Below are 25,038 nucleotides of genomic sequence, written 5' to 3'. Positions count from 1 at the left end.
TGTAAAGAAAATAAAGCTGAAAAAAGGAGAAAACTTCTAAGTATTTCAATTCACAACAGAGGAGTCAAGCCTTATCAAAAGTATGAAAAAATAAATCTGAATGGCAGAAGAGTCATTGTGTTTTCCCTGTAATGAGCGAAGATTATGATCTTCAGGAGGCCTCATCAGTAAGACCCGGGGCCCCGCTGACACAGTCTCAACCCCCTCTCTATTGCATTACTTTTGCATTACAATGCACCACTTGCTCATTCGCACCACTAATTATACTTGTCCTGATCTCACTTTTTTATATGATGAAAATTCTATGTTTGTCCACCAACCACTGACAAACCATATTAAATTCCTTGTCCAATAAAGACTTTCTGATTCTGATTCTGATCTTCCTGCTTATTTCCTTTATGAAGTGTAATCACCTCAAGTCTCTGGCCTCCTCCATTGGTTCCTTTACTCTCAACATCACCTGCAACCTTCATCCGGCTAACCTGTATTAACTTAATCCCCCACCCAACGAGCCCTTGTTTCTTTTTCAGGATTTGGACAAAAACTTTAGAACACCAAGCGAAAAGTTTCCCTCACATTGCGACCAGGTGCTGAGAATCCTTTCCATAATCATCACTCAGACTCTGCATTTATTTGGAGGCTGCAACATCTTTCATGTTCTATCAGTTTGCTGTGATGACACAGGTGGCTTTTGAGGCTGTTTCCAACTCTCTGAGATAGCAAGATGCCCGTGGGAACAATGGCCTTCTATTCAAGCAGTGAAATGATGATAAACATGATAGCCAATTTGTATTAAACCTTACAAAACTAGTGAAATCCTGCTGTACTTCTGTTGTGCAAACTGCCTTGGCGTGAGCTTGTACTGCGGAATAAAAGAAAACACAGAAATAAAGAAACTGTTTTATTGGTTCAGCACAGCATCACATCTGAATAAGACTTTCTCAGGCAGCATGAAGGAGGTGTGTCAAATGTTCCGGGCTCTTCAAATTTTAGCACATATATGTTCTGAAAGCTGATGTCTGATCTAGATGAAATAATGTATCATACAGCTTAAATAGCAGTGTTCTGAAATGCTAACAAGCAGGGCCAGCCTGCCGTGCAAATTAGATATTTGGGCTTAACATCTGTTCCAACCCTGCTGCGCATGTGTTAATGTGTGTGTGTGTGTGTGTGTGTGTGTGTGTGTGTGTGTGAGTGACCCCCGGGTATAAAATGTCTCCCCCAGCTTTGAAATAAATACCCGCTAACATAAACACACATGAGATGCTGACAGTTTCCCACACACTGTAAGTCCTCTTAAGACAGCTTCATGTCACCACTGACATAAATCCATAAAATGACATATTCCGCCACTGTCCCGTAGAAAAAAAATTAAATAGCAATAATCTCTATAAACAATTCGAAACTGATTCCAGACATTGTTTGTTGCCGGTTGTCTTTCAGGTGATGCTTATGGTTTCTTCACATGCCCAGAAATGGCACATGGGGAAGAAAGAATGCCTTTTCTCATATTAAGGATGACCTCTTCTTTCCTCTTGCCCCAGCATCCCTTCGTCATGTAGCAGACTGGATTGACATCTCAACCCTGCTTTTATCCATGAGGGCACCAGTGCGTCTGTCTGTGTGTGTGTGCATGTACAGTGTCTTTGCTTGTATTTCGTGTTTGTTTTTTCAAGTGTGTGTACATGGCATAGAAAATACAAGTCTGTCCCTCTGAGGCTCAGGTCTCCATCAGAGTTCATCCCGTGAGGATCGCGCAGCAGGAGGTGGCGAGTCCCCGGTGACACTGTTTTGTGCCGCTGTGCGGATTTGACCCTGTTGGGCAGTCTTGCGTGCATGTTGCCGGTCCCAGTCTGTGGCCACTGCCTCGTCATCCCAAATGGTGGAAGTCTCGGTGTCACTGATATAGCCTGGTTCTCCAGTGTAGTGGGTGGGATAGATGAGGAGGGGCTCCACAGAAAAGGCCTTTAGGTCCCGGGGCTCAAAGTATGACATATACTCAGCACTAATGAAGGCAGGCAAAGAGATAAAAGATTAAAAAAAAAGAAATAAAGAAGCAGAACAGGAGCAATTAAATGATGATGATATCAGTTAATGATTATTTTCACATTTGATAATGCTAATTATTAATTGGAAGCGAAAGGAACATTTGAAGATCACGACTCAGCAAAGGATTCGCGAACTTGATACGTGGCAGCAACAAATAATCGGTTTTCAAAAGCTTTCAGCTCCTTTCTGTTTTCAGCTTTAGCATCATACCGTCTGGGTTCATCACAGGGGTCAACTTCCTGCCATCCAGTCATCTGTTCACAGCTTGTGAAAACTACATTGACAATGAAACCCACCACTTTTATTAGGCCTCGGAGAAACTGCCTAACCGGCTGTAAATTCACAGGTTGAATCTATAACAGAAACTAACACCCTTTGCATGGCTGTTGAGAAATAACATTGATCAAGTACCCTGTTATTAGGAAACCAGACAAGACATGGTCACTGAAATACTCAGACAATTACATGGTTTCTTCCAGTAAAAACTTGTTTTACACATTGTTAATTTGCTACATTTTCTGTTGCTATTTGCTAATAATATGCTGACAGTGTGTGCATGTATGGTATACACTTGTCCCACTTAAACAGGATAGCAGCTAATTATCCTGGACCTTCCATTTTTTTTTTGGGTCACTTTTGGATGCAATATGGGTAAATGATCATTCTTTTTTGGCTGATTGAAATGATCTATAAATTAACTGAAACAAAAGGGATCTTTAAGTGACCCGTAAAGAACAGAAAGAAATTGTTAAGAACTTACCCTTAATTCTGGTGCAGTGTTTATTACCAGACAAATGTGACATTGAACACTTGTATGTGAATAATAAAGCAAATAAAACATTTGCGACAAAACTGCCTCAAACACTTTCTTCAAATCCATTTTTGTCCTTACATCTTGATTACTTGCCACGCTCCTGAACTAATAGTTGCATAGTTATGATCTGGGTTTGATGCTTTTTGTTTATTTCTTTGTTCTGTTGTTTGGCTGTTTGTTTTCTCGTCTATCAGTTGGTCCAATGACCATCTAAAGGCAAAAAAGTAGTTTCAGATGTACCATGTGCTCTAAATCTGGCCTCAAAATACCTCTGTGGAAAAGGGATGCATATTAATACCATGTCTGAACACACAATGAATGAAACAAACTGTTCCTTCATAGAAAGATGTTTTACTTATTCGGCTCTCTCTTTTCATTTTTCAGAGGAAGCTATAGTTAGGAATTAGCTCCCGGTAGCTTGTAAGAACACTGTAGAGTCTCTAGACCGTTAAAGGATTCCCAAATAAAACATGTACAAAATTTCCATCACAGCAAATATTACGTTGTCGGCTCATATAACGTATTACCCTTTGGACTTATGTTGACTTTGTACTTTGTCTCCATTTTATAAAGAAATTCACCCTCTTATATAGTGAATTTTCATAGCAATATATACCAAGAACACTGGACACACATCTCCCTATATTTATATACTTGCACACAAACACACACACACACACACACACACACACACACACACACACACACACACACACACACACACGAACAGCATCCGTCTTTACCCAACCCCCACGTTCAGGGTACTATCAATGGGAATCCTGTCCCCTTCTCCGACCAGCAGGAAGAGCCTTGCTGGCCCACATTCCTCAAAGAGAGGCAGGGAAGGGGGAGGAGGAGGACTGCGTGACACAGGAAGGGTGTGCAAAAAAAGTAAAGGAGAATGTCAATGAGAGTGAGCGAGAGGATGAATCAAGGAGTATAAAATGTAATTGTACAAATGCAAATAGACACAATTATGAAGAAAGAGCCTGGAAAGGAGAAGGATGGGGTTAAAAGCACAAAACAATCAGGAGACAAGAGAGGTGGTGATGGAGCACAGGGTATAGCAGGAATCCCCCAGAAAGAGGGAACAGAAAATGCGGCAGCCGCTGCACCTCAAGAACAATCCATGCCCTATTTGTTAGGGGGCATGTAAAAGAGGATGGGGGTGGTGCTGCAAAGTAAGAAAGAACAAGGAACATATTTAACCAAAATCGAAAAGAGGGGGAAGAAGAAATATAAGTAGGACTTTAACGGGTTTGAGGTTGCGGTCTGCCACAGGAGCGCAAAATTGAAGACTGTACATTACCTAACCGCTAACAAAGGAGATGTGAATAGGCATAGTTGTCTGTGTATAGGAGATGACTGTGGGCCCCAGTAGTACTGCACTGTTTTTGGCAGCTACGGATTCCTTCTTTGGACCATATTGCTGAGTTTTATTAGCTGCATAGACTTTACTTAGCTATCACTTCTTTGCACATCCTATTTTTATTCTGAATGCGGTTACCTGGCTTATTCTCATGTGCGAGTGCTGTGCACCTGCAATCATCTATTTGCAGTCCTCCAAATATTGGCCCATCTCTTCATCTCCAAGCAGTCTGAAAGGCTATTTGTATGAGTGTGTTTGTGAACATTATGCAATACTTCTCTCTGTACCAGAAGTTTCCTGGATGGTGCATCACTGACAACACTAGAACCATATTTCACACTGAATTGGCACTGCATTAAATCTATATTACTTCAAATAGAAAAATTCAAGACTAACTTTGGATGTTTGTCGAACATGATGGGCAGGAACTCATCGACGGGCATCATCCTTGAGAATGGCTTGGCAGCCAGTAACTTTTGTGCTCCTTGCTGTGACAGTGCATATCCAAGGGTCCAGTAGGAGTAGTCTGCCTCCACCAGGTTGTTGACACCATCCACGGACTGCTCCGGCTGCTGCACCTGCATTCGCTTACGGCCCACATAGCTGAAAGAAGTTAAAATTGATATTGTTACTGTAAGTTGTGGGGCTTAAACACCAAAATGAAGATGAAGATGGCATTCCAGTAGGAAGTGGGGTTCTTACATGAGATCCCAGTCCAGCTGAGCTTTGTCTATGTCATCCATGATGGCCTGCAGCCGCCGTTTAAACCTGGGTTCAAACCTCACATCGTCCTCTAGGATAAGCACTTTATGAAGGCCACGCTCCAACACCTGGTCATAAAACACAAATTTTTGAGATTCTGCCCTCGTTTATCTCAAATACAAACTGCATGGCAAACTTGTGAGAAGAAAAACAAACAAGGGTCAGGCACGGGGACTAACAGAGGAATGAATATATGGAGATCTGAGATGGCTTTTAGTCTCTTGATTTCCTGGCATCCAAAAAAGTGACTACATGAGTAAGTCTGGAAAGTTATAATTGTATTTTGGTTCAGGGGGTTCACAATATAATTGAATGCATACATTTTAAATATATTTATCTGCAGCAAGTGTTGGGGGAGGCGTGGCGCAGGAGGTAGAGCAATTGTCATTGTAAACGAAAAATTCCCGGTTCGACCCAGGCACCTCTTAGTGTGTCGAAGTGTTGTTGACCAAGACACTGACCCCCTAACTGCTGCCCTGGTGCTGGTGGATGGCAGCCTACGGGTCATGGTTCATCCATGATGGGTTAATTGCAGAGAAAGAATTACCCCATGAGGGATTAATAAAGGATAAATTATAAAAAAATATCAATAATGAGCTTTCAAAAAAGAAACGTGCTCTATCACTAATACTGTATCGTGTATATATATATATATATATATATATATATATATATATGTGTGTGTGTGTGTGTGTGTGTGTGTGTGTGTGTACAGTATGATAAAAATTGATTTGATTTTTCTTTTATCAGCATCATACATTATGCTTTATTGTTATCTTAATTTTGTAGTTTTGTAAACGATGTTCTTTGCCAATAAAGCTAATATTTTTATTTAATATTTTAGATTATTATATTTTTTGTTATCATTCTTATTTAGTATAGTTATTTGGAAGGATATTGGACATGGCAGTTTGGGGGGGTCTGGAATGTAAACTTCCCAATCCCAATGCACTTTTGGGTGGCTTAGTTATCTAAATAAGTGAATAAGACATGGGGATTTTTTTGTATTCTGCCTGGAAGTGTTGGGGGTACAATCTCCATCAGCTTGTGCTGTTGTCGGACCCTCGACCCGAGTTGCCCTCACCTGCGTCCATATCGAATGATGACTGAGGAAGCAGCCGATCTCCCCTCTTGTGAGAACACGCCCAGAGTATGGGTCCTTATAACCTGGCATCATTTCTATTCCCAGTCCCTGCAGCTGGGATGTATTTAGAGCCCTGGGATAAAGTCTGCGTATTAATAGCATGATCATGCCTGAGAATATTTTTACTTTATTAAACCAAAAACAAAAAGATAATTTAATCATTTCAGTTTGAGATGAAACCTCTGAGGCTGTGCAAAGATGGGTGTTTGTAACCTACTTGCCATCCACTGCGTCTGTGAGTGTGGCTCGTAAACCCAGTGAGTCTGTTGTTTTTAACATCCTGCTCCTTCTGTCTAGTCGACGCTTCAGATTAATCAGGAAGATCTAAATAGATATTCATTACAATTTTCAGTTTTCTTGCTCTCTCTATCACTGTGTCTTTTTTGGAGAAGATGGAATCAGTGAATCATTAGATGCTGGTAAACTGAGAAATGAAACAACTTGCAGATATAACGGAATGAGAGAAACTGCTAAAAAAACATCTCCAATGCTCTACAACTTACTTCATCAAAACCCATCGTGTCCTGCAGTGGAGGGGGAGAATGCAGGTGCTTCGATGGATCCAGACTGTGGTCAACTATTAAGATGGACACAATTGTGGCTATGGGTTAAGATAGAAACATAGCTTCCTGTACACTGAGATAGAGGAGAAGGAAAAATTACCAAGAATATGGCAGAGGGAATAGTCTCACTTAACAGGAAGCAATCGGAGACAGTCGTAGTGGTCAAGGAGTGACAAAAAAAGTGTTACTTACTCAAAGCCTCAGTGATGGTGTGTGTGAAACTCTCACGTTCATCGTCCACATTTTGCTGGGCCTTGAGAGGGACGGGAAGGAAACCATAGTGCTCTCTGTTACACAGATACATCTGCACACCTGAGAGAGACACATAGCACAGGTTTTGGATCTGTACACACAAAATCTTGCCCCGACAGAAAGAAAAACGTCTGGGGGTTTATTTATGATGGCAAATTCGAGGCTTTGTCGGTCAAAAAATAACATCATAAGATCTGACAACAAACTAACTATCTATCCATTATCCAGCCATATTTCTATCCATTAGGAGGATGAGTTTGGATCTTTCCTGTCACATAAAAAAAAAACAGTCTTTAGTTGTTTATTACCATGAAAAATGTGTTACAGGTGAAGCTGATAGTTTGTAATGGTTATATCTAACAGTGAATCTATAATTTTTAGGTAAAATTTGACCAATGTTGAAGTTCCTTGTTAGTTTTTGAAGTTCTTTGTTAGTTAGTTAGTTTTCATTTATCAGACATTTTATTTTAACATAAGCCTCAATAATCTGCAAAATTACACAAAATTTGATCTATTGTTAATAAATTTGAGTTTTCTTTGTAAAGAAATGAAAAAAAATCCTCAACAATTAAAATGTTAATGACAACTATTTGCTCATGTTTCTACAGGTGTGCTTGCTTTTCTGTACAAAATGATTCAGTGTTTACTTTTTACTATGGTGTCAAGCAAACACCAGGGCATTCATTTTCTCTATGAAATGAAAGGTTTTGCAGTACTTTGTTGCCTGTGGACAGTTGAACACTTCAAAAATCTACAATTAAAAGGTATTGTTGTACACATGTGGATCTGTTCATCCATGCTCCAACTCCTTGTCAGCAAACAGATTTATTCCAACTGGACCAGATAAATAACGTCACCATCAGTACGCTGTCTGTCACTACCCAATTACCCCTCAGCTATATGGCTGAATGTTTATAGTGAGTTGAAGGTTTTAAACTGACCTGCCTGACGTGCGGAAAATGCAAACACCATGATGTCGTCAAAAGCCCAGCTGTAGTCGGGGTGAGGGGGGTAAAAGGCTAGGTCCCTGCTGGATTCCCGGCGCAAGTCCAAGAGGAAGGTGCTGTGCACCATCGGAACGGCGAAGCAGCCCAGGCGCTTCCATTCCCTGATAGGCTGGTAGTCAGGAGTCCGCTTATAGTAACCCTTAAATAGAAGAGGAAACAAGGATACATCAAGCTAAGGTGATAAGCTTTGCAGAGTAGACGGAAAGATGAAAATATGTCCACGCAGTACCTGCGGGGTGATGCCACACCAGAAGTTGGAGTAAAGCGATCGTGACTCCAACATCGGAGAAACCAACGTCCTGTTCTCAGCCATTAGCAAATCCAGCACGCGGGGGTTGGTCAGCAAGTTGTCACTGTCTACAAACTGGAGATTTGCAAGGGTCTCAGAGTGCAACTCACAAGCAAACAACACTTCCTAAATTTAATCAGAGGCCCCTGTGGTTAACCTATAACATCTCTTATGTCTCATGTGCTGAAATCTAAAAGTACCATGTTTATGTGGGCCAGAGTGCTTCCTTATTACATCATTTTGAATCTCAACAAAGTATAATTGCAGTTGTGGAAAGTCAAATGCCACAGATGTGAAGTACATTACTCTTACACAGTTTATTTTTCAATTCTGAATAGCTGAACTATTCCTGAACGAATGATTGTATTTTCACAGCAAAATCAAATATTTGGGGATTTACCATTATATAGTCAGCCCATCGTTCCCGAGCAGCTTTCAGAGCTGCTTGTCTGAGCTTCATGACATGGTTGAACCTGGAGGGGGGCCAGTGCTTCGGGCCCCACTCATCTGTGTAGGACCTTGTACAGAGGAAAAGGGCCTTTGATTTGTCTTACCAACTTCTCAGACAACACTCATGACTGGAGTAAAGCAAACGTAACCAGGAATGTAGTAAAGAGTTATAGAATTGATAGATCCCGTACAAACCTGGGCTCCTCCATGGGCCTCCACTCCACGTAATGGTAGATGCGCTGCGCTCTCTTCAGCCACTCTCTCAACAAAGCAGTGGTGTTGTCTACATTATGATCTGTTGCTGCCCTGTTTCAATGAGAGTCAATAATCAGCCAAAAATAACCAAATTATTCAATATTTTGATCTCTTTAGTCTAAGTCTCTCCTCAAAATATCCAGCATCGGCCAGTGTTTATTTTGCAGGAAAACAGGAGTACAAACAAACAGTCTGCAAAGTCACAGGAGAGACAGACATTACTCTCACGAACTCTGGTTAAAAATATTCACACAGGCATAAAACACTAACACACCTCTTGGTCCTTCACACACCCTCATATGAGTAAGCAAATTACGCTGGGGTAATGTTCGCATTGAGTTACTGCAGATGTTTGTTACTGCTTTTATACTCTGCACTCTGCATCATGGTCTCTTCACAGAGATTTCCACTTCAGCTTCCACAGCTGAGTCAGAGAGGACACTGTTGCCACTGTACCTGTGTGTATGTGTGTGTTTGTGTGTGTGTGTGTGTTTACATTTATATAAGGAAGTTTTTAAAATGTGATACAACCCTTCCGTTCACTATCACCGTTCAACACACAAGTAGAAGAACAACAGAACAATAAGTAACACTTGCCTCTTTGTCTCTGCTTTTAAAATGCTTTTTAAAGGCTACAATATATAATACGAGGCAGAGGCTGCAACCTGAATGTGCATACATCTCACTTTTAGTGAGATGGAGTTTTCCATTCCATGCTGTAATATTCCTTGCTGTACGCCCTCCAAAATCTCACACCCAATTTTAGACTTGCTGGGCAGAGATACACATGCTCAAACACTCTCTCTCTTTCTCACACACACATACACACACATACACGCACTCAGTGTCAGAAGATTTTCAGAAGCTAACACTCATTATTGTAGAATGTGGTTACAACTTATCCATACTTAGCAAAGAAATCATGCTGTAGTCCTCACAGAACTGCAAACTAAATAAAAAAAACAACGCACACAAGCAGATGCTAATACAATCAAACATCCATGCACATGGATGTCACAGACAGTCAAGGTTTGAAGTTTAAGTGATTGTCAGCCAGAGATATTTCATAACTGGCAACTTGTGGGATGCCATATGTCTGACGAGCAAGGACACACTGTTAATTCATTTGTGTGTGTGTTTGTGTGTGTGTGTGTGTGTGTGTGTGTGTGTGTACATGCATGCCTGCACATGCAGATGTTTAAAGGTTTTCAGACTTTCCACAGATGTGACTTATAATTTAGCTGTGTCATTTTTAAGATGAAAATGTATCCGCAAGCTCACAAGCGTTTGTTAATGTATGTGTTGAAAAGAAAAAAAACATGGGCATGTGCAAGCGTGTACTGGACCATAACTGTCTATTGTAGTAATAAAATGGGTTGGGTTTTTTATCTTTCTTTTTTGCTTCACTATAGGCTTGAAAAGGCTTGAAACACCTGATTCTTTAGTAATGAGTAGATGTGTGGACTGACTTAAATGCTTTTCCAACCACTAAACTACACATCTTAAATATGCTCCTACATGCCATCTGTCAATTATAGACTTAGCTCCAGGCATGGAATTAGAATTATGTAATTTCTGAAAGGTAAAGGACAATAGATGCTCCAGGGTAGTGGAAGTATGGTATGTAATGTTAATGATAATAATATTAGTGTATGAAAACTTATGTGATTGCAAGGGGATAAAAAAGGATGTGGGAAGAACTTATGTCACTCTGTTTTATTGCTGCTGTATGGACAATAGTTCCAAAATTGTATGCATTTGTTCAGAATTACATTGTTGGTGAACGTCTCACCTTGATTGTCAAATCTCTACCTTTGATTTTTTCAACACAAGAATAATTAATTTAAATAATTATTGTAAGGATATTACTGGAGCTGTGTTTCTTTTTTTATTTTACAAAGGGCATGACAAAAGGGCTACATGTGTTGTGCATTTGTGGAAAATAAATGTGGGAAAATAACAAAGGAAGCATTTGTTTTATAGCTGTTACTTCAGAGACCACATTCAATCACAAAGGATAATACATAACCGATTTAAAACTTCAGTAACTCACTGGCTTTTGCTTTCTTGAGCACATCATCCAAAACTGTCCCTCCCACCACCCAACCCCACTAAGCACTCAGAGTACACTGTGTGATTTTCCATTACTAACATCACATATTGGCTTTCCTCATGAATCCTGGACATGTGAGCCTTGGAAGCATTAAAGCAGCGAATGCACACAATGTGTACATGAGAATCCCACCGGGAGGTACAAGAAAGGGTTTTGTTCATGCTTTTACTCCAGTCTCAGTCAGCAGTGCCAAGAAGACTGGGTAGATTGAATTCTAAGATGCTTTCAGTTGTTCTGTTCTAAATTTTTTCTGTGTGACATGTTCCTAGCCGTCTCACAGAGACACACTGCTCAGGATGCATGTGGCCACGCACTGCAATTTCCTCGGTCTTCAGTGAAGATCAGTCACCACAGCTGATCTGAACTGTGTTGGCACTCCAGTACCAGGAGAAAGACCGTTTTTATTTACACAAAGGAAGTTTCTGCCTTCAGGGCAGGTGTGTCACAATGTTTGCTAAAGATGATTACAGCTCTGAATTCAATTTAAAGGTATAATAACATTGATATGCGAAGAATAAAAACCACCTTAGCCCCCAGAATACAAAACCCATCATTATCAAAAGTGCTGTATTTTGTACAATGTACAAGTCATTTTGCTAAACAGTACTAATTCATGTCACAATATATGTCCTTTTACAACAGTAAATCAAGTCCCACATGTATCATCATCCGTATAACTATAACTGTCAAGTTCCTTGTCGTATTGATTTATAACGCACCGTGAGTTCAGACAAATGTGTACTAGAAAATTTCAGAATTATTATTTGTTCGTTTTTTCCAGAAAATCCATACGACAGAAACTCTCCTGTATCATTACAAATTTGCATGCACGGGACCAGAACCTTACAATGCATACAAAAACATTGACGTCAACATAATGATACAATATTGTTATATTATACCAACTACAACCACCTTCCAACTCTTCGCATTAGATCGACTTCTTTACCCTGGTATACCTTTATTGTTTTGTCACTCTCCAGGCACAAATGGAGTCTCTTCACTCTCATTGAAGGTTTACAGTAAGCTGCAGCCTCATTACTCTGTTGCCAGAAGGGGTTAGGTTAAACTTCCTCTCCCCTGTTCAGTCTTTATTATCAGCATCTGGACAACACATGCTTCACAAGGCTGCATCTACTCTATGTCTGTTTCTCTGTCACTTGTTACCTAACAGCTGAAGTCTTTCTTTAAATTCTTACTTCCTCTTGCGGTCAAAGAGGTCACTAGCTTGCACTTTCATTGAGTAGTGTAAATTGTACAAGTCTTGTTATTAAACCAACATCAGAGTAAATATAAATGGCAAAACAAACCATCAGTGTGGTTGGTATGTAAGATGTTAGATTGAGTCCTTGACTCAGTTGATGTAGTGCCTGCTTAGTAGCCAATGGGTCTGTCACGATACAGTCGATCCAGTTTTGATGGGTCCCGTCCCCAAAGCTCTTGGATTGATCTATATTAAATAGGAAAGTATTGACAAAAAACTTTAAACATGGCATTTTAACTCATTCAATTTTGTTGGCTTGAAAAGGTTTGGGAACTTTTTCATCATATTTTAGCAAAATTAAAATACTCAGCATAGTGATTTTTTTTTCCATTTACTGCCATTTTGAGAGTCTCGGGATCATCAGGTGGGTAAAAGTTAGAAAAAGTACTGTCTTGTCTAAAATGGATAGATATCGCAACCAACTTTTGTGGTTCAATCAGTCCATCCAATACTGAGCCACTGTGCCATTTTGAATTAAACCGAAAAAAATAACAATGAACACCTAATTGCTCCTTAAAACACAGGAGCCTCTGCCAGCTCGTAGATGAATATCTACCCGGCGAAATTTAAGATGAAAATATACATTTATATAGGATGATAATGATCTCGTCTACTTCATATAATGTGACATATAAACATACAGTACATAACAGATCTCTATTCATGACATGCAAAAAGAGTTACATTGTTCTGGTTTGGATTTCAGGACAGCAAATGCAGATAAATACGGTAATAAGGTGGTGATAATGACAACTCCTTAAGACCCCACTCTGACACACCAACAGTATAGGTGTCTCAGATAGCACCGAGTGTGGCACGAAGGAAATCATCTGAAGGTGAACATCTGGCTTTTGACAGAGGGGCTTGTTTCTAGACTGACTCATTTAGGTAAACACAGGTCTGAAAGGCCCCTGCAGGCGAGTATCAGGTAACTGTTGATTCAACAAACTATCTAGTATTATAATGATCTGGTGTGGCATTGAATTAAAATTCAAGAATGGCCCTTTCAGACCTGAGCATAGATGCCTTTTAGACACAGTATATATCCTTGTGTGTCCATGTATGTGTATTCACGTTTTATGATAGCCTTTCCAGTGAAAGCTAGTTGAAATTCCTCATGAGTATCAGGGTCAACAAATGTATGCTAGAGAGAGAGAGAGGTAACACTAGAGTGTGGCATTTGCCATTGATATTCAAGGTCCAGCAGAGATATTTGTCATTGTTTAATATCAGGCACATCTGAAGTTGAATGAGGGGCAGAAATGACGGGACACTTGTATATTAATTTGAAATCATCAAATATTTCAATATTAAAATGACTTCTGCTTGATACTACATAAGCATTGAAGAAATGGTAAATATTAATGTACATTAACGTCACTATTCAGTACTGCTATTAGGACCTGTATCATCAAGTCATTATCACTTCATTGTTGATTTCAAGACCCCCCACTCCCACCCACCCTCCGAAAAAAGAGCACCCAGTTCAAACTGTCACCTGAAAATATTTCAGTGTATTATCATCTAGTCCTGTTTTTATCGTCCATTATTCATGGCTAGATGTGGTGATCACTTGATCAGTTTTTATACTGATAAGCTTCTTCAACTGAACTTGCCTTTACTGTATCACTGTAAATTGGCAGATAAAGGGAATTAGATACATATCAATCAATCTGCTGGTATTTGGAATGGGTTCTCAGCTCGATTGGTGACCAGCTAATCAATCGCAGTATTATAAATACATTCTACTTTAAAGGGTGGCTGTGACTTCATGCACATAGACCTTACCACTGCAGCAAAACTGTATGCAAGATACATTATTACTCAAAATAAAAATCAGCATAATAATGAATGGCCTTGTAAATTGAAATAATTCATTTCTTAGGGGAAAAATGCATCCCAAATGTATACTTGCGATAGCTACATTTGTTGTTTGTATTGATAAAGGGCTTTAAAGTCACTTGAAATCTGAGTTTTGGCTTTATCGGCAAGAGACATTATTCTTTAGACGAGTCGTGTTTTAAGTTCAGTCATGTAATACTAACAACTCATTAGTTGCGATACAAAACCAACACGATGACTTAAGGCTAAGGAGTCAGAGAACCAGATGGAAGAAATGATGAATGCAAAGATGTGTGTTGGAAAAGAGAGGGATATTAGTGAATGAGGAGTGCTCTGTTAAAGGCCTGATAATGAGTCAGATGGATGGCTTTAAAATTGTATTTCCTAAACACAAAGTGCAGCCCTAGAGTTGCTCTTAGTTTTCCCATCACTCTAAACACTGAAACTGAAGGACGGACAGTGAACATGTTTCTTTCTGTCCTTCATATTATTCAATGCAATATTCTTTCATATCAAAGCCTCTTCCCAGAGTGCTCAGACCAAGATAGCAGATCAGATGTGTGTCTGCTCAAATATTGCTGATCTGCCAGGCTCTGGAATGCTGATGGAATTAGGGTTGAGGATACGTGGCATTGAAGCAAGAAATATGTGCCAAGTTCAGGATCCATTCCAGGGGAGACAGGGACCAGCAACTCCGGGACATGAAAGTAGATTGCGCACCCCTCACCTCCCGTTTTTTTTTACCCTTTTTATCCTTGCCTCTAATCTACAAGATACAGACGATAAGAAAGAATATCAATGAAATATATCTTAAGTTCAGCAAAACAGCTATTCCAAGGTCATTTGACCAACTACAGGCTAATTGCTATAGAGGTATACTAAATATCGAATACTGCCACTATGGAATTTTATATGTGTGGGAATTTGGAGGTTCTTCAAGTTATAATCAAAACAGCATGTCACCAGGGACCGATGCTTATGTGAAACAAAGGCAATGTAAAATAAATATAAGAATGAAGCATAGAGTATATATAAAGACAGTAGCAGTTTATTGTGGCCTGAATGCACAATGACTTTTGATATGAACAGAGTCTGGTACTCTGCACAGGGAATTTCAGGCTTGCCGTGGGCCTTTTGGCAGAACTGAAAAATGTGAATGTTAAAAATGAGAACGAGCCAGGGGAACAGAGACGTGTGTGTTACATGTGTGTAATTGAACTGAAAAATAGACGTAACAATCTAACACAAGGACATGTGTGGGGGGAGAGTTCCAAACATATTGACACACTCAGTGCATATGCTAGTAATCATTCGCCAAAAAACGCAATAATGCCTTTCTTAACTTAATTATTTATTCTGAATCACAAATGTTTATGACAGTCAGTGGTGGAATGAATATTCATCAAGATGGATTTCTCTGATGCTTATTTAACTATCAGATTTTTTCCTGGTCAGTTATGAGGCTAGGTCAAGTTTTAACCCATCTGAAGATGTTTTAAACTTTTCCAACAGGTTATGTAACAAGCAGTCATGTAGTTGGTTTATGATACTCAGATGCCAAATCTAATAAAGGTGTGCGTTGAATAGTGTTTAAAAGTAATTTAAAAAGGGAACTTGAAATAAAAATAAAAAATAATCTTGAAAATATTACATGGAATTACATAATATAAATGATCATTTTTTAATCTTTTAATCTAGATTACAATGAATGAGTGAAAGGAAGATTAGACAGAGGATGAGTGATAAATCCTACCACAAAAAACTGAGCACCTTTTTTTTCTTAATTATAATTGTTCAAGTATTTGCAGGTCAATCAAAGAACTATGACAGATTTATTTCATCAAAAAAATTCAAAAGCTTCTGAAATGAGTTGCAGCTTCATTATGCTGTAGAAACACTAATTTTATTTGTCTTTGATAAATCTAAATGTCATGTTGCATATTTTCATATTGCTCACCTCTGTTGAAAAGAGAAAATCTCACCTGATAAAAGAAGCTTTCAATTTTTTGCCAGACAGTCTTGCATTTGTTTGCTCTGATTGTTCTAATTTGCCAGAATTCATTCACACCCCCTCCCCAGGTTACAATAGAGCAGTGTTTGAAAGAAAAAAAAGAAAAGGTTAGAGCTCAGGGTAAGAATGTCAGCCACAGTAAGTCAAAATTCTGCTTAAAGCATAAATCACACACTTTTCCCTGAGCACCCACCTTCAATTTTTCATGGTCCATTTATTGCGTGATAACTCATTGCACTTGTCAAAATAATTTTCAGATCCACATATGGAGCTATACATCACTCCACCTCTTGCACCAAAGGTGATATGCCTTCCTCTGGCAATAAGGAGGCACATCCAATTATGTATAAGGCCATTTGTGGTATGTGCACTTTCATAATGTGCAAGGCATGCACTTATAGCTCATCGTCATCTATTCCCGACTTAATATCTGTCCTAGGTTCAGTGGGGAACCTAGGACAGATTTCTTGTAAATCAAATGCTGTCCTTCGCTGTCATAAAAATCGCTGGATATAATATCATGCCAAAATTTTATCTTTTTTTTTCAGTCAAGTTAAATTTTCGGACACAAGACGTCTCCTGTAAAATCAGATTCTTGGAATTTTGGCGCCGATGACTTCAGGGTTCCACATCATGGGGAATGAATGCAAAATATCAGACCAGGTTCTGATTCAAACTATTTGTAGTTTCATTAATCATGCTTGCTGACAAAACTCGTCAATTGTGGTATTCAGTCATATTCAGCTTCAGGTATGGAACCTTTAGCCATTTACACAGTGATGTCAAAATAAACAACCATTGACCAAATGCATCAGCGAAATGATATGAAGTCACTCTTTTTTTATATAAATATCCATGATGTTTGGCAGTAGATACAGTATGGAGGATTTATCAAAGCGGCTTGCAGTGTGACTTTGTGCAACTATGGAACATTCTTTGTTTGATTCCCATTTCATACAATGCCTATGAACAAAAGATGTGAGTTAAAAGTTCCTAAACAAGTCGTTAGAAGACAAAAGAGAAGATTAACAAGATACCATTATGTAAGACAACCTCCAAAATAGATTTAATGCTTTAAGAGCTCTGCAATACTATTTCCGAATATTTTCTCTATGATTCAGTCTGTCTCCAACCAGACCCAAAAATCAAAGCTGGCCACCGGTGAACATCGGGGAAACTCTTCAGTGCATGAACATCCAGAAGCAATAAGATGCTGAGAGAGTAGCAACCAGCATGAGAAGAAAAAGATTGCAGGCATCCAAAGTCAAAGTTTTGTCTTAGACAAACAGGCAGGTCACAAACAGCTCATGAAATCCTCCATAATATAATATAATATAATATAATATAATATAATATAATATAATGTATTTCTTTTTTGTCAGAATGGCCATTGAGCAATATAATTGAAATATTCCTCTGGTCAGAGAGTTATGTAATAGAAGAGCAGCCCCTGGAAACAGGCCAGGGATCTTGTGGTGTTTTCAAGCACCTGCAAACACCCCATTTGTTCCTGCTATCCAGATACAAGTGCCTGCAGTTTTGTACTTTAGAAGTCATTTACTAGACCTGTTACCTGATGCAAAAAATAGTCATGACAAAGAATTCCCTAATTTAGACAGTCGAATCCGAGCTTGCTGATGTTTTCCGGGCTCACGGAGAACCTCAGTCTATGACAAGGCTCTGCTATACTTGTCTGTTGACCTATATGCTTACTGTACATAGAAGGATTATCATGGTGCCCCAATTATATTTGAATATAGGTCTCATTCATTAAATACTTAATGAAAATGAGAGTGTATGACATGGAGAAGGTGGAAGATTTGGTCCAATGGCTGTGGGAATGTTGATGAACTAACTCCGCTGTCCTCTGGCTAAGTGTTTAACACCTCCACCCAACCACCCCCCCTCTATCACTAATTCCCTACGTTCTTTCATTCTTCATCCTGCTCTGCCAGCTCACTATCACTTATCTGTCGACTTTTCCAGTGACAAAGCTTCAAAAATCAAAACTTAAAAATGTTGACCCTTTGAGTTGTGGCTCAAGATATTTCTCTGCATACTGTTAAGAGTTTTGTTAAAAAATGTTAACTTGTTCCAGTTACACCTTGTGAAACTGACAGGACCACAACATCCACAACCATGTGCATTTTATGCATGTTTTTTACTGGTGATTACAGCCAGTATTTCTGTGGAACTTGCATGTTTGAAAATGAGTAATGGGAAAAATAAAGAGGTAAACAATCCTCTGTGCTTCTCCAAGGAGCCACAAATGTGAAGAACATTATGTCCTCTTGCTGGAGTTTCGCATGGATCTAATAGGTAACAGCCTTCAATACTCAGTCCGCCACCTTCCAGACAGTAGAAAAGTTAACAAACCTACAGGTAAAGATTTATATTTTCTCTATGTCCAGCTGGAGCCCCTTGACTTATGTGACCCCAACCCCCTCCCCAGTAATTTTGCGTCTTGGCTCTCCAGTAGGCCAAATACAGATTTAATGCTAATGTTTGATGGTTAATTTACATTTGCCTGCTACAACAAATACACTCATGTGTCATGTAAGACTAATCCGCAAGTAAATGAAACAGTGATTCTGGTTTCTTATTCTGACCATTTCTAACAGAACACGGTCTTGTTGAAGGTATCCAAAGAGAAGGCGTGGTGTTTTCATGGGACACGTCCACCTCTAACATTCTACACACCAAAAGTGAACGCTATGGAGGTGCACCTTAGTCAGAAAGTACTTGAAAATTCAATCTGAACCATGGGTCCACATGACCCACGCGTCGATCAAACAAAGGCGTGCGCACCCAGACTTTACGCATGACTTAGTAGAACGCGTACGCACACACACACACACACACACAGACATACACACACACACACCGGTCCTGCTGTCAAACCCACTCAATGTCTCTTTTCATGCCTCCACCTGCAGGCTCCTACTCCTACTCTTCATATTCTCCCGGACAGTCGTCAAGCAGGAGCGTACCTTGTGTATGAGGCCCCTTTCATAACCGCCGACCTGCTGTTTTAAAGTCCCGTTTCCGCCGGTTTGTGCACGGGATGGTGGGGATGGAGGAGGTAGGGGGCAGTGATTATGGGTTCTGCCAAACTCCCAACATGCACAAAAGCTCTTTCATCTCCTCACACCGACGCGCGGTGCGCGCTTAGGGGTGCCAGTGGACAGGCTGTGAGGAGCGCGTCGTAAAAAAACAACAACAAAAAAAACGAGAAATCGCAGCAACAGGTTTCCCGGATGATGTGTTTGAGTTAACGCGGACACACGCTGCTTTTTCACAAACTCAGCAAACACGCAGAAACACGAAACACATGTAGGTGAAACTGCAAGCACTCGATTTCACTAATAGGTGCATACGATTGCCAGTGGACGCATCTTCATGCAATGTATAAGTGACAAGAGTGTAAAAGCGAGTCTCTCACCAGATCGCTATGCGCTCCTTCGGGTACTCCAGACGGTCGATGCAGCCCAGGTAGTGGGGCAAGCTGTGCGCCGCGTTACGAGCCACGATGGCGATCATAACCTTCGGCTTCAGCAGCGAGGACTCGGCCTTCACCGGCTCCTGCACCAGCGACGGCAGCTCGGGCGCGCCGCCGGGCACCAGCGTCGCCATCAGCGCCCACATCGCGGCCAACACCGCCCGCATGGTCGCCTTCCCAGACCCCCTCTCCAACCTGAGACCTGGAGTCCAGAGGCGGTAGTGAGGTAGACAGAGAGAGGGAGAGCTTTGGTGGGAGGGGGAGGACGGTAGGTAGAAGAGAAGGAGGTGGATGGGTGGAGGGATTTCTTTTTTTTTTTTTTTTTTACCTCTGTCACCCCTCCTACACCCGTGCGGATGCTTGTGTGGAGCCTCGCTGCCAAAGTCTGCACTTTTACTCTCCGATCATCCTGAGTACGATTAGATGTCCGAATCCATAGTCTCATTGTTGATATGGAAAGGGAAATTAATTATACCCTTTGAAGCCACACTGTGTTGGAAGTCACTGGCCATGATGTCTGTCCAATTAAATTCGTCTGTGCTGCCCTTTCTTTAGTTTCCCTCTGCCTGAAAGTTTGTTCTTACTTTTCAAACCCTCAACAGGCTCTTGGATGCTGCAGGCAGAGTTGGAGACCATAAATTGTTACCAGCTTAGACATCAGCCCCCAAATATCCAGCCTTCTCTGCTATATGCCCATCTATTTTTTAAGAAAAAAGATTGGACTGAATACGGAGAACTGAGATGGAAGGAAATTATAGTTATTCAAGAAAGGGGTTGCAAAGACAATGAAATGTGATGTTTAAAACTTGCATTAATGAGACCAACTAGAAAAAACAGAACTGTAACAGGTTGAGACTAAAGAGCACTTGTTGCACCGGTTCACTCCCTCTCACTCTCACTCTCTTTCTCACACACACACACACACACAAAAGCAAATCCACATCACAAACATTCCACTGAGGCTCAGGGTTTTGCTGCTTAAGTTCCAAGAGAACAGCCCAGACTGCTGGTATCAGCCTCTATATGTCACTATAATATTATACCAGTCTTATGTGATTATAGTTGTCCTTCTGTAACCTTTTAAATTATAGAACACTGAGGGCACATATACACACACACACAAACACACACACACAGACAAAGCCATCTCACTGCTGTCTCCTCTATGTTTATTTAAGCAAGAACCTCTGCCACTGGATCATGGTATCCCGTCATTGAGGGAATAAGACTGCTGCCATATTCTAGGTTGTTGGATGCCCTGATGCGGCCTGGATGATGGTGAGAATCCATCCAATAATCCATTAGCTCCCTCTAGTGCTTTCCATTCCTTGTTAGTGTTTGGCACCAAATTGTTTTACATCCACATTTCTCATGCAAAAACCTGCCCAGAGTTTTATTTGGGGCGGCTGTGCCTCAGTTTGAAGGGCAGGTATCCCTCCAATCGGGCAGTTGGGGGTTCGATACCTGCATGCCAAAAGTGTCCCTGGGCATGACACTGTATTCACATTCTGGTTTATCCCATGCATTGTAGCTCTGCCACCATCTGTGTAAGTGTGTGTATGAATGGGTGAATGTAATCCAGTGTGACACGCTTTGAAACTGCAAGATGATGAAAGCACTTTAAAAGTGGAAACCATTTACCTTGTTTTAAGAGACAAAAGCTGAAAACTTACTTAAGGCATTGCTTTGGAACAGTTGTGCAGGACCAAGAGCATCCAACTTTATTCTTGCCGTTGGCTGAAGAAAACTAAGGTCAGAGGCCGGGGTCATCCAGGGTTCACAGCAGACAGCAGCCTCTGGGTATCAGGACTTACTTGGTCAGGGGGGTGCAAATGGTAAATTGTCGGGCTAAAATCCTTTCGTGGTAAGCGTTGGACATTTGAGACAAAAATGGCAATTCAGTGCATCGCATTTAAATAAAACAAGGTAAATGAACTTTTATATGTTCAGCACTTTGCTCTGCACTTTCAACTCACCATAATCTGCCTCACCCAGCTGGCTGAAGATCAGGCTCCTGCACAGTCTGAGATACATTTTCAACATTGAAACGGCTCTTGCTGGCACAACGAAATATGTGCTTTGTAATTTTGGTTACAAACTCAACATGCAGCAATTTGTCTTTCCATAACTGAGCAGTGGAAGCCTGTGGGAGAACTATACCATTTATTTTCATTTAGTCCAGGGCGAAAGCCTACTGTGAGGCTTTTAATTGGTAAAGCTGTGGTGCCAGACAATGTGTAGTTTAAAATGCAAAACTGTCTGTCCACTAACTTTAGACAGCAGAATGCAGTCACTGCATCTAGAATCAATACAGAAACAGAACTACATGGGGTGTGAAATTAAACAGAAAAAAAAAAATTAAACAAATTGCACTGAAGCATTCCCTAAAGGTTTGCTGTGTGGTAATTCACATCCAGCCAAAACCACAAAGACCTCCTCGGGTTTAATTCTGTTTAGGGGCAGATATCTGACCTATGACTCATTGACCATGAGACTCATTTGGCCCCCACAATTTTCAAGATTTGGAACTAAACATTTATCAAACAGTTTCTGAAATAAAAATACAAAAGATGATCGACTGTAATATCGAGCACCAGCTCAGGCCTGGCCAACCTGCAGCTCCCAAGCTACATGCGGCTGTTACGTTTGTCGATTTTTGTGTTTGTGGGTTGTTATTTTTTTCTTTTTGCTGTGCGCAGAGAACCCTGGAATGGCATGCAACTGAACAAGTAAACACTCAAGCACAAAATTCAACATGAACTTAAGAGCCGCATGCGGCTCGGGAGCCACAGGTTGGCCAGGCCTGCACTAGCTGATCGTCCTCAGTCAATGCAAAAAGATACGAAGGACTATGGTTGAATATAAGCATGTAGCTCAAGTATCAGCATCTATGCCAAAAAGTATGTCCTGGTGCTTTAGGTTGCTGTTGAAAATTTTTTTTTGTTTATAAAGGGGTTTACAGTACAGTCATTAAAACCTGTAATTGGCATTAATTTATATGTGCCAATAATGGAACAACTATTAAACCTGTGGGCTTTTTGTACACTGAAATGATTACTCATTTTTCTCCCTGTATTTGGGGTTATGACTTGAGTTCTACCAAGCTATAAGTAACTTAAATGGTCTTAAGCCTTGAAATAACCCTTGATTTTGTCAAGGATTAAAACAAGTAAGCAACTTTCAGTTACAATGTTACATGAACAAATCAGGATCAAAAACAGTAAAGGCACCTTTCTTGTAAAATAAAATACTCCGATTGTTACGGGTGATTCAAAGACTCTGGTTCGGAACAACAAGACACAAGCAGGACTCAGAATTTAAAAATAAATATTTAATGATTAGCCAAAATACAAACAGAAATGGAGCCAAACAAAAACTGAATAAGGGACAAAGGACAACTAGCAACACTAGTGAACAGGTCATCTAAAGGCGACTAGAAAATCTAGTGAACAGGTTAACAAACTGAAGGGGACTGGCTTTAACGCTAGTGAACAGACCTAAGTGGCAATACAAACTAACGTTATCAATTATCGAACAGGCTAAGAACAAACAGGCGAACGAATGAACTGGCAAATTCAGTAAAGCAAGGATTCCTAATCCAAACGATCCTACAGTACTCAACTGGTGGGAAGGCAGTGAGTCAAGCAGGGGGTTCCAGGCAGGCAGAGCACAGTGTGTGGCGGTGGAGTTGGATGACGGGGTAGCAGACTGGTGGAATGATCCAGGGGTTCAGACGGACAGAAGCTGTGCTGGTAAGGGGGGACTAACAAAACCATGTAGACACATGTGTGACCCAGTGATCATCGTTGTGGAATGTAACGTTCCAGCAATTAGACATCCGGTGTGTGCGGCTTTTAAGCTGCACAGGATGGGTGTGGCCAATCAGCTGCGCCTTGTTTGCTGATTGTCAATTGCTTCCACCTGTCTGCCTCACCGCCACACAACGTCACATGCCCACTTGGAATCAGAGAAGGGAGGAACAGGGAGAACACAACAGACATTGCTTCTCGCTAACATTCCTAGTGGACGTAACACAGATAAACGACTGACAATGTACTTCTTTTAATTCTTGAAAGTGGCCTCATACGACCAGTAGTTACATATGTTATTGTAGTTTGCCTGTTCCCACCAAACTAATTCCGCTAACATGGCACAACAAACACACACACAGACAGATGTTCTTGATCAAAAATCATAGCTCAAGCCACTATAATATCTATTTGCTGATGATCCAGACTCCAGATTCACTTGTCTAAGTTAACATGAATATAATAAGTTCACTTCCGCAACCGATATCCTCTAACACATTTTTAACATCCCCCCTTTTTGTGCTTCACAAACCAAATATCAAACAAATAGTGGAAGCATGCTGCCCCCTAAGCTACTGTTATGGGCCTGTGCTAGTCACGCCCCTAAACCCAATTTTCTGTGATGTCACAGCAATTATAGGGGAAAGCTGTGATTCACAGGTTACAGCACAGCTCAGGTCTCGCCGTGAAGTACATTTTTCCACATAGCAGAAGCCGAAATCGCGGGGCCGACCACTGAATGTCAGTCAGTCCCCTCTTTCCAAAATGGCACTGCACTAGTCTGAATAGTCTCACAATGAAAGTTCTTTACAATTTTGTATGAATAAAGGTACTTTGTTGAATCTCCATTATTCTCTTTTTCAAATATAATATAACACCAAAATTCCATCCATCTATCCATCTTCCCTCGCTTATACGGAGTCGGGAGCAGCAGTCAGAGCAGTGAGGCCCAGACCTCCCTCTCCCTCCCACATGGTTGAGGTCCTCTGGGGGGACCCTAAGGTGTTCCCAGGCCAACCTGGAAACATGGTCTCTCCAATGTGTCCTGGGTCTTACGCGTGGTCTCCTCCTAGATGGACATGCCTGGAATACCTCCCCCTGGGAGGCGTCCAGGAAGCATCCTGACCAGATGCCCGAGCCACCTCATCCGACTCCTCTTCATTCGGAGGAGCAGTGGCTCAACTCCGAGCTCCTCCTGGATGACCGAACTTCTCACCTCTTAGGGAGAGTCCGACCACCCTGTGGAGAAAACTAATTTCAGCTGCTTTTATCCGCGATCTCATTCTTTCGGTCCCAACACACAGCTTGTGACCATTGGCGAGGACAAGAACGTAGATCGACCAGTAAACTGCCTTTTGGCTCAGCTCCCTCTTCACCACAACCGACTGGTACAGATGCCTGTTACAGATGATGGGTCTGCATCACTGCAGGCCGATCCGCCTGCCAATATTCCTGCCACCAATCTACAGCATTTCAAGTTGAGGTCAGCAGCGCCCCGTTCCCGCTGTACACAGTGTTGACAGAGCACTGCTCCCCCCTCCTGAGC

The 25,038-nt window shown here is 40.9% G+C and overlaps 1 protein-coding gene across 1 annotated transcript; it reads right to left on the bottom strand.

Moving 5' to 3' along the window:
- Positions 1–888: 888 nt before the first annotated feature.
- On the bottom strand, positions 889–19,981 carry colgalt2b (collagen beta(1-O)galactosyltransferase 2b). The gene is made up of 12 exons (XM_086161678.1): positions 19,627–19,981; positions 8,895–9,005; positions 8,650–8,767; positions 8,190–8,324; positions 7,895–8,099; positions 6,894–7,013; positions 6,642–6,715; positions 6,356–6,462; positions 6,079–6,211; positions 4,935–5,062; positions 4,629–4,835; positions 889–2,005 (listed from the first exon to the last, which is right to left on the bottom strand). Exons 1-12 carry the CDS (start codon positions 19,848–19,850, stop codon positions 1,732–1,734), a joined length of 1,836 nt encoding a protein of 611 aa, XP_086017804.1. The 5' UTR covers positions 19,851–19,981; the 3' UTR covers positions 889–1,731.
- Positions 19,982–25,038: the final 5,057 nt, after the last annotated feature.

This window comes from Fistularia commersonii, chromosome 16 (genome assembly GCF_037954325.1).
Source record: "Fistularia commersonii isolate RoL2024-O1a breed Wild chromosome 16, RoL_Fcom_v1.0, whole genome shotgun sequence".
In the NCBI taxonomy this organism is placed as follows: domain Eukaryota; kingdom Metazoa; phylum Chordata; class Actinopteri; order Syngnathiformes; family Fistulariidae; genus Fistularia; species Fistularia commersonii.
The sequence above is the reverse complement of the archived record's forward strand: the minus strand, read 5'-3'. Positions and strand labels throughout refer to the sequence as shown.

Coding starts and splice junctions, on each gene's coding strand:
- colgalt2b (XM_086161678.1), bottom strand. CDS start 19,850: ATGCGGGCGGTGTTGGCCGCGATGTGGGCGCTGATGGCGACGCTGGTG. Junction 8,325..8,649: donor GATGGGCTGACTATATAATG/GTAAATCCCCAA, acceptor GCAAATCTCCAG/TTTGTAGACAGTGACAACTT. Junction 6,463..6,641: donor ACACGATGGGTTTTGATGAA/GTAAGTTGTAGA, acceptor ATATCTATTTAG/ATCTTCCTGATTAATCTGAA.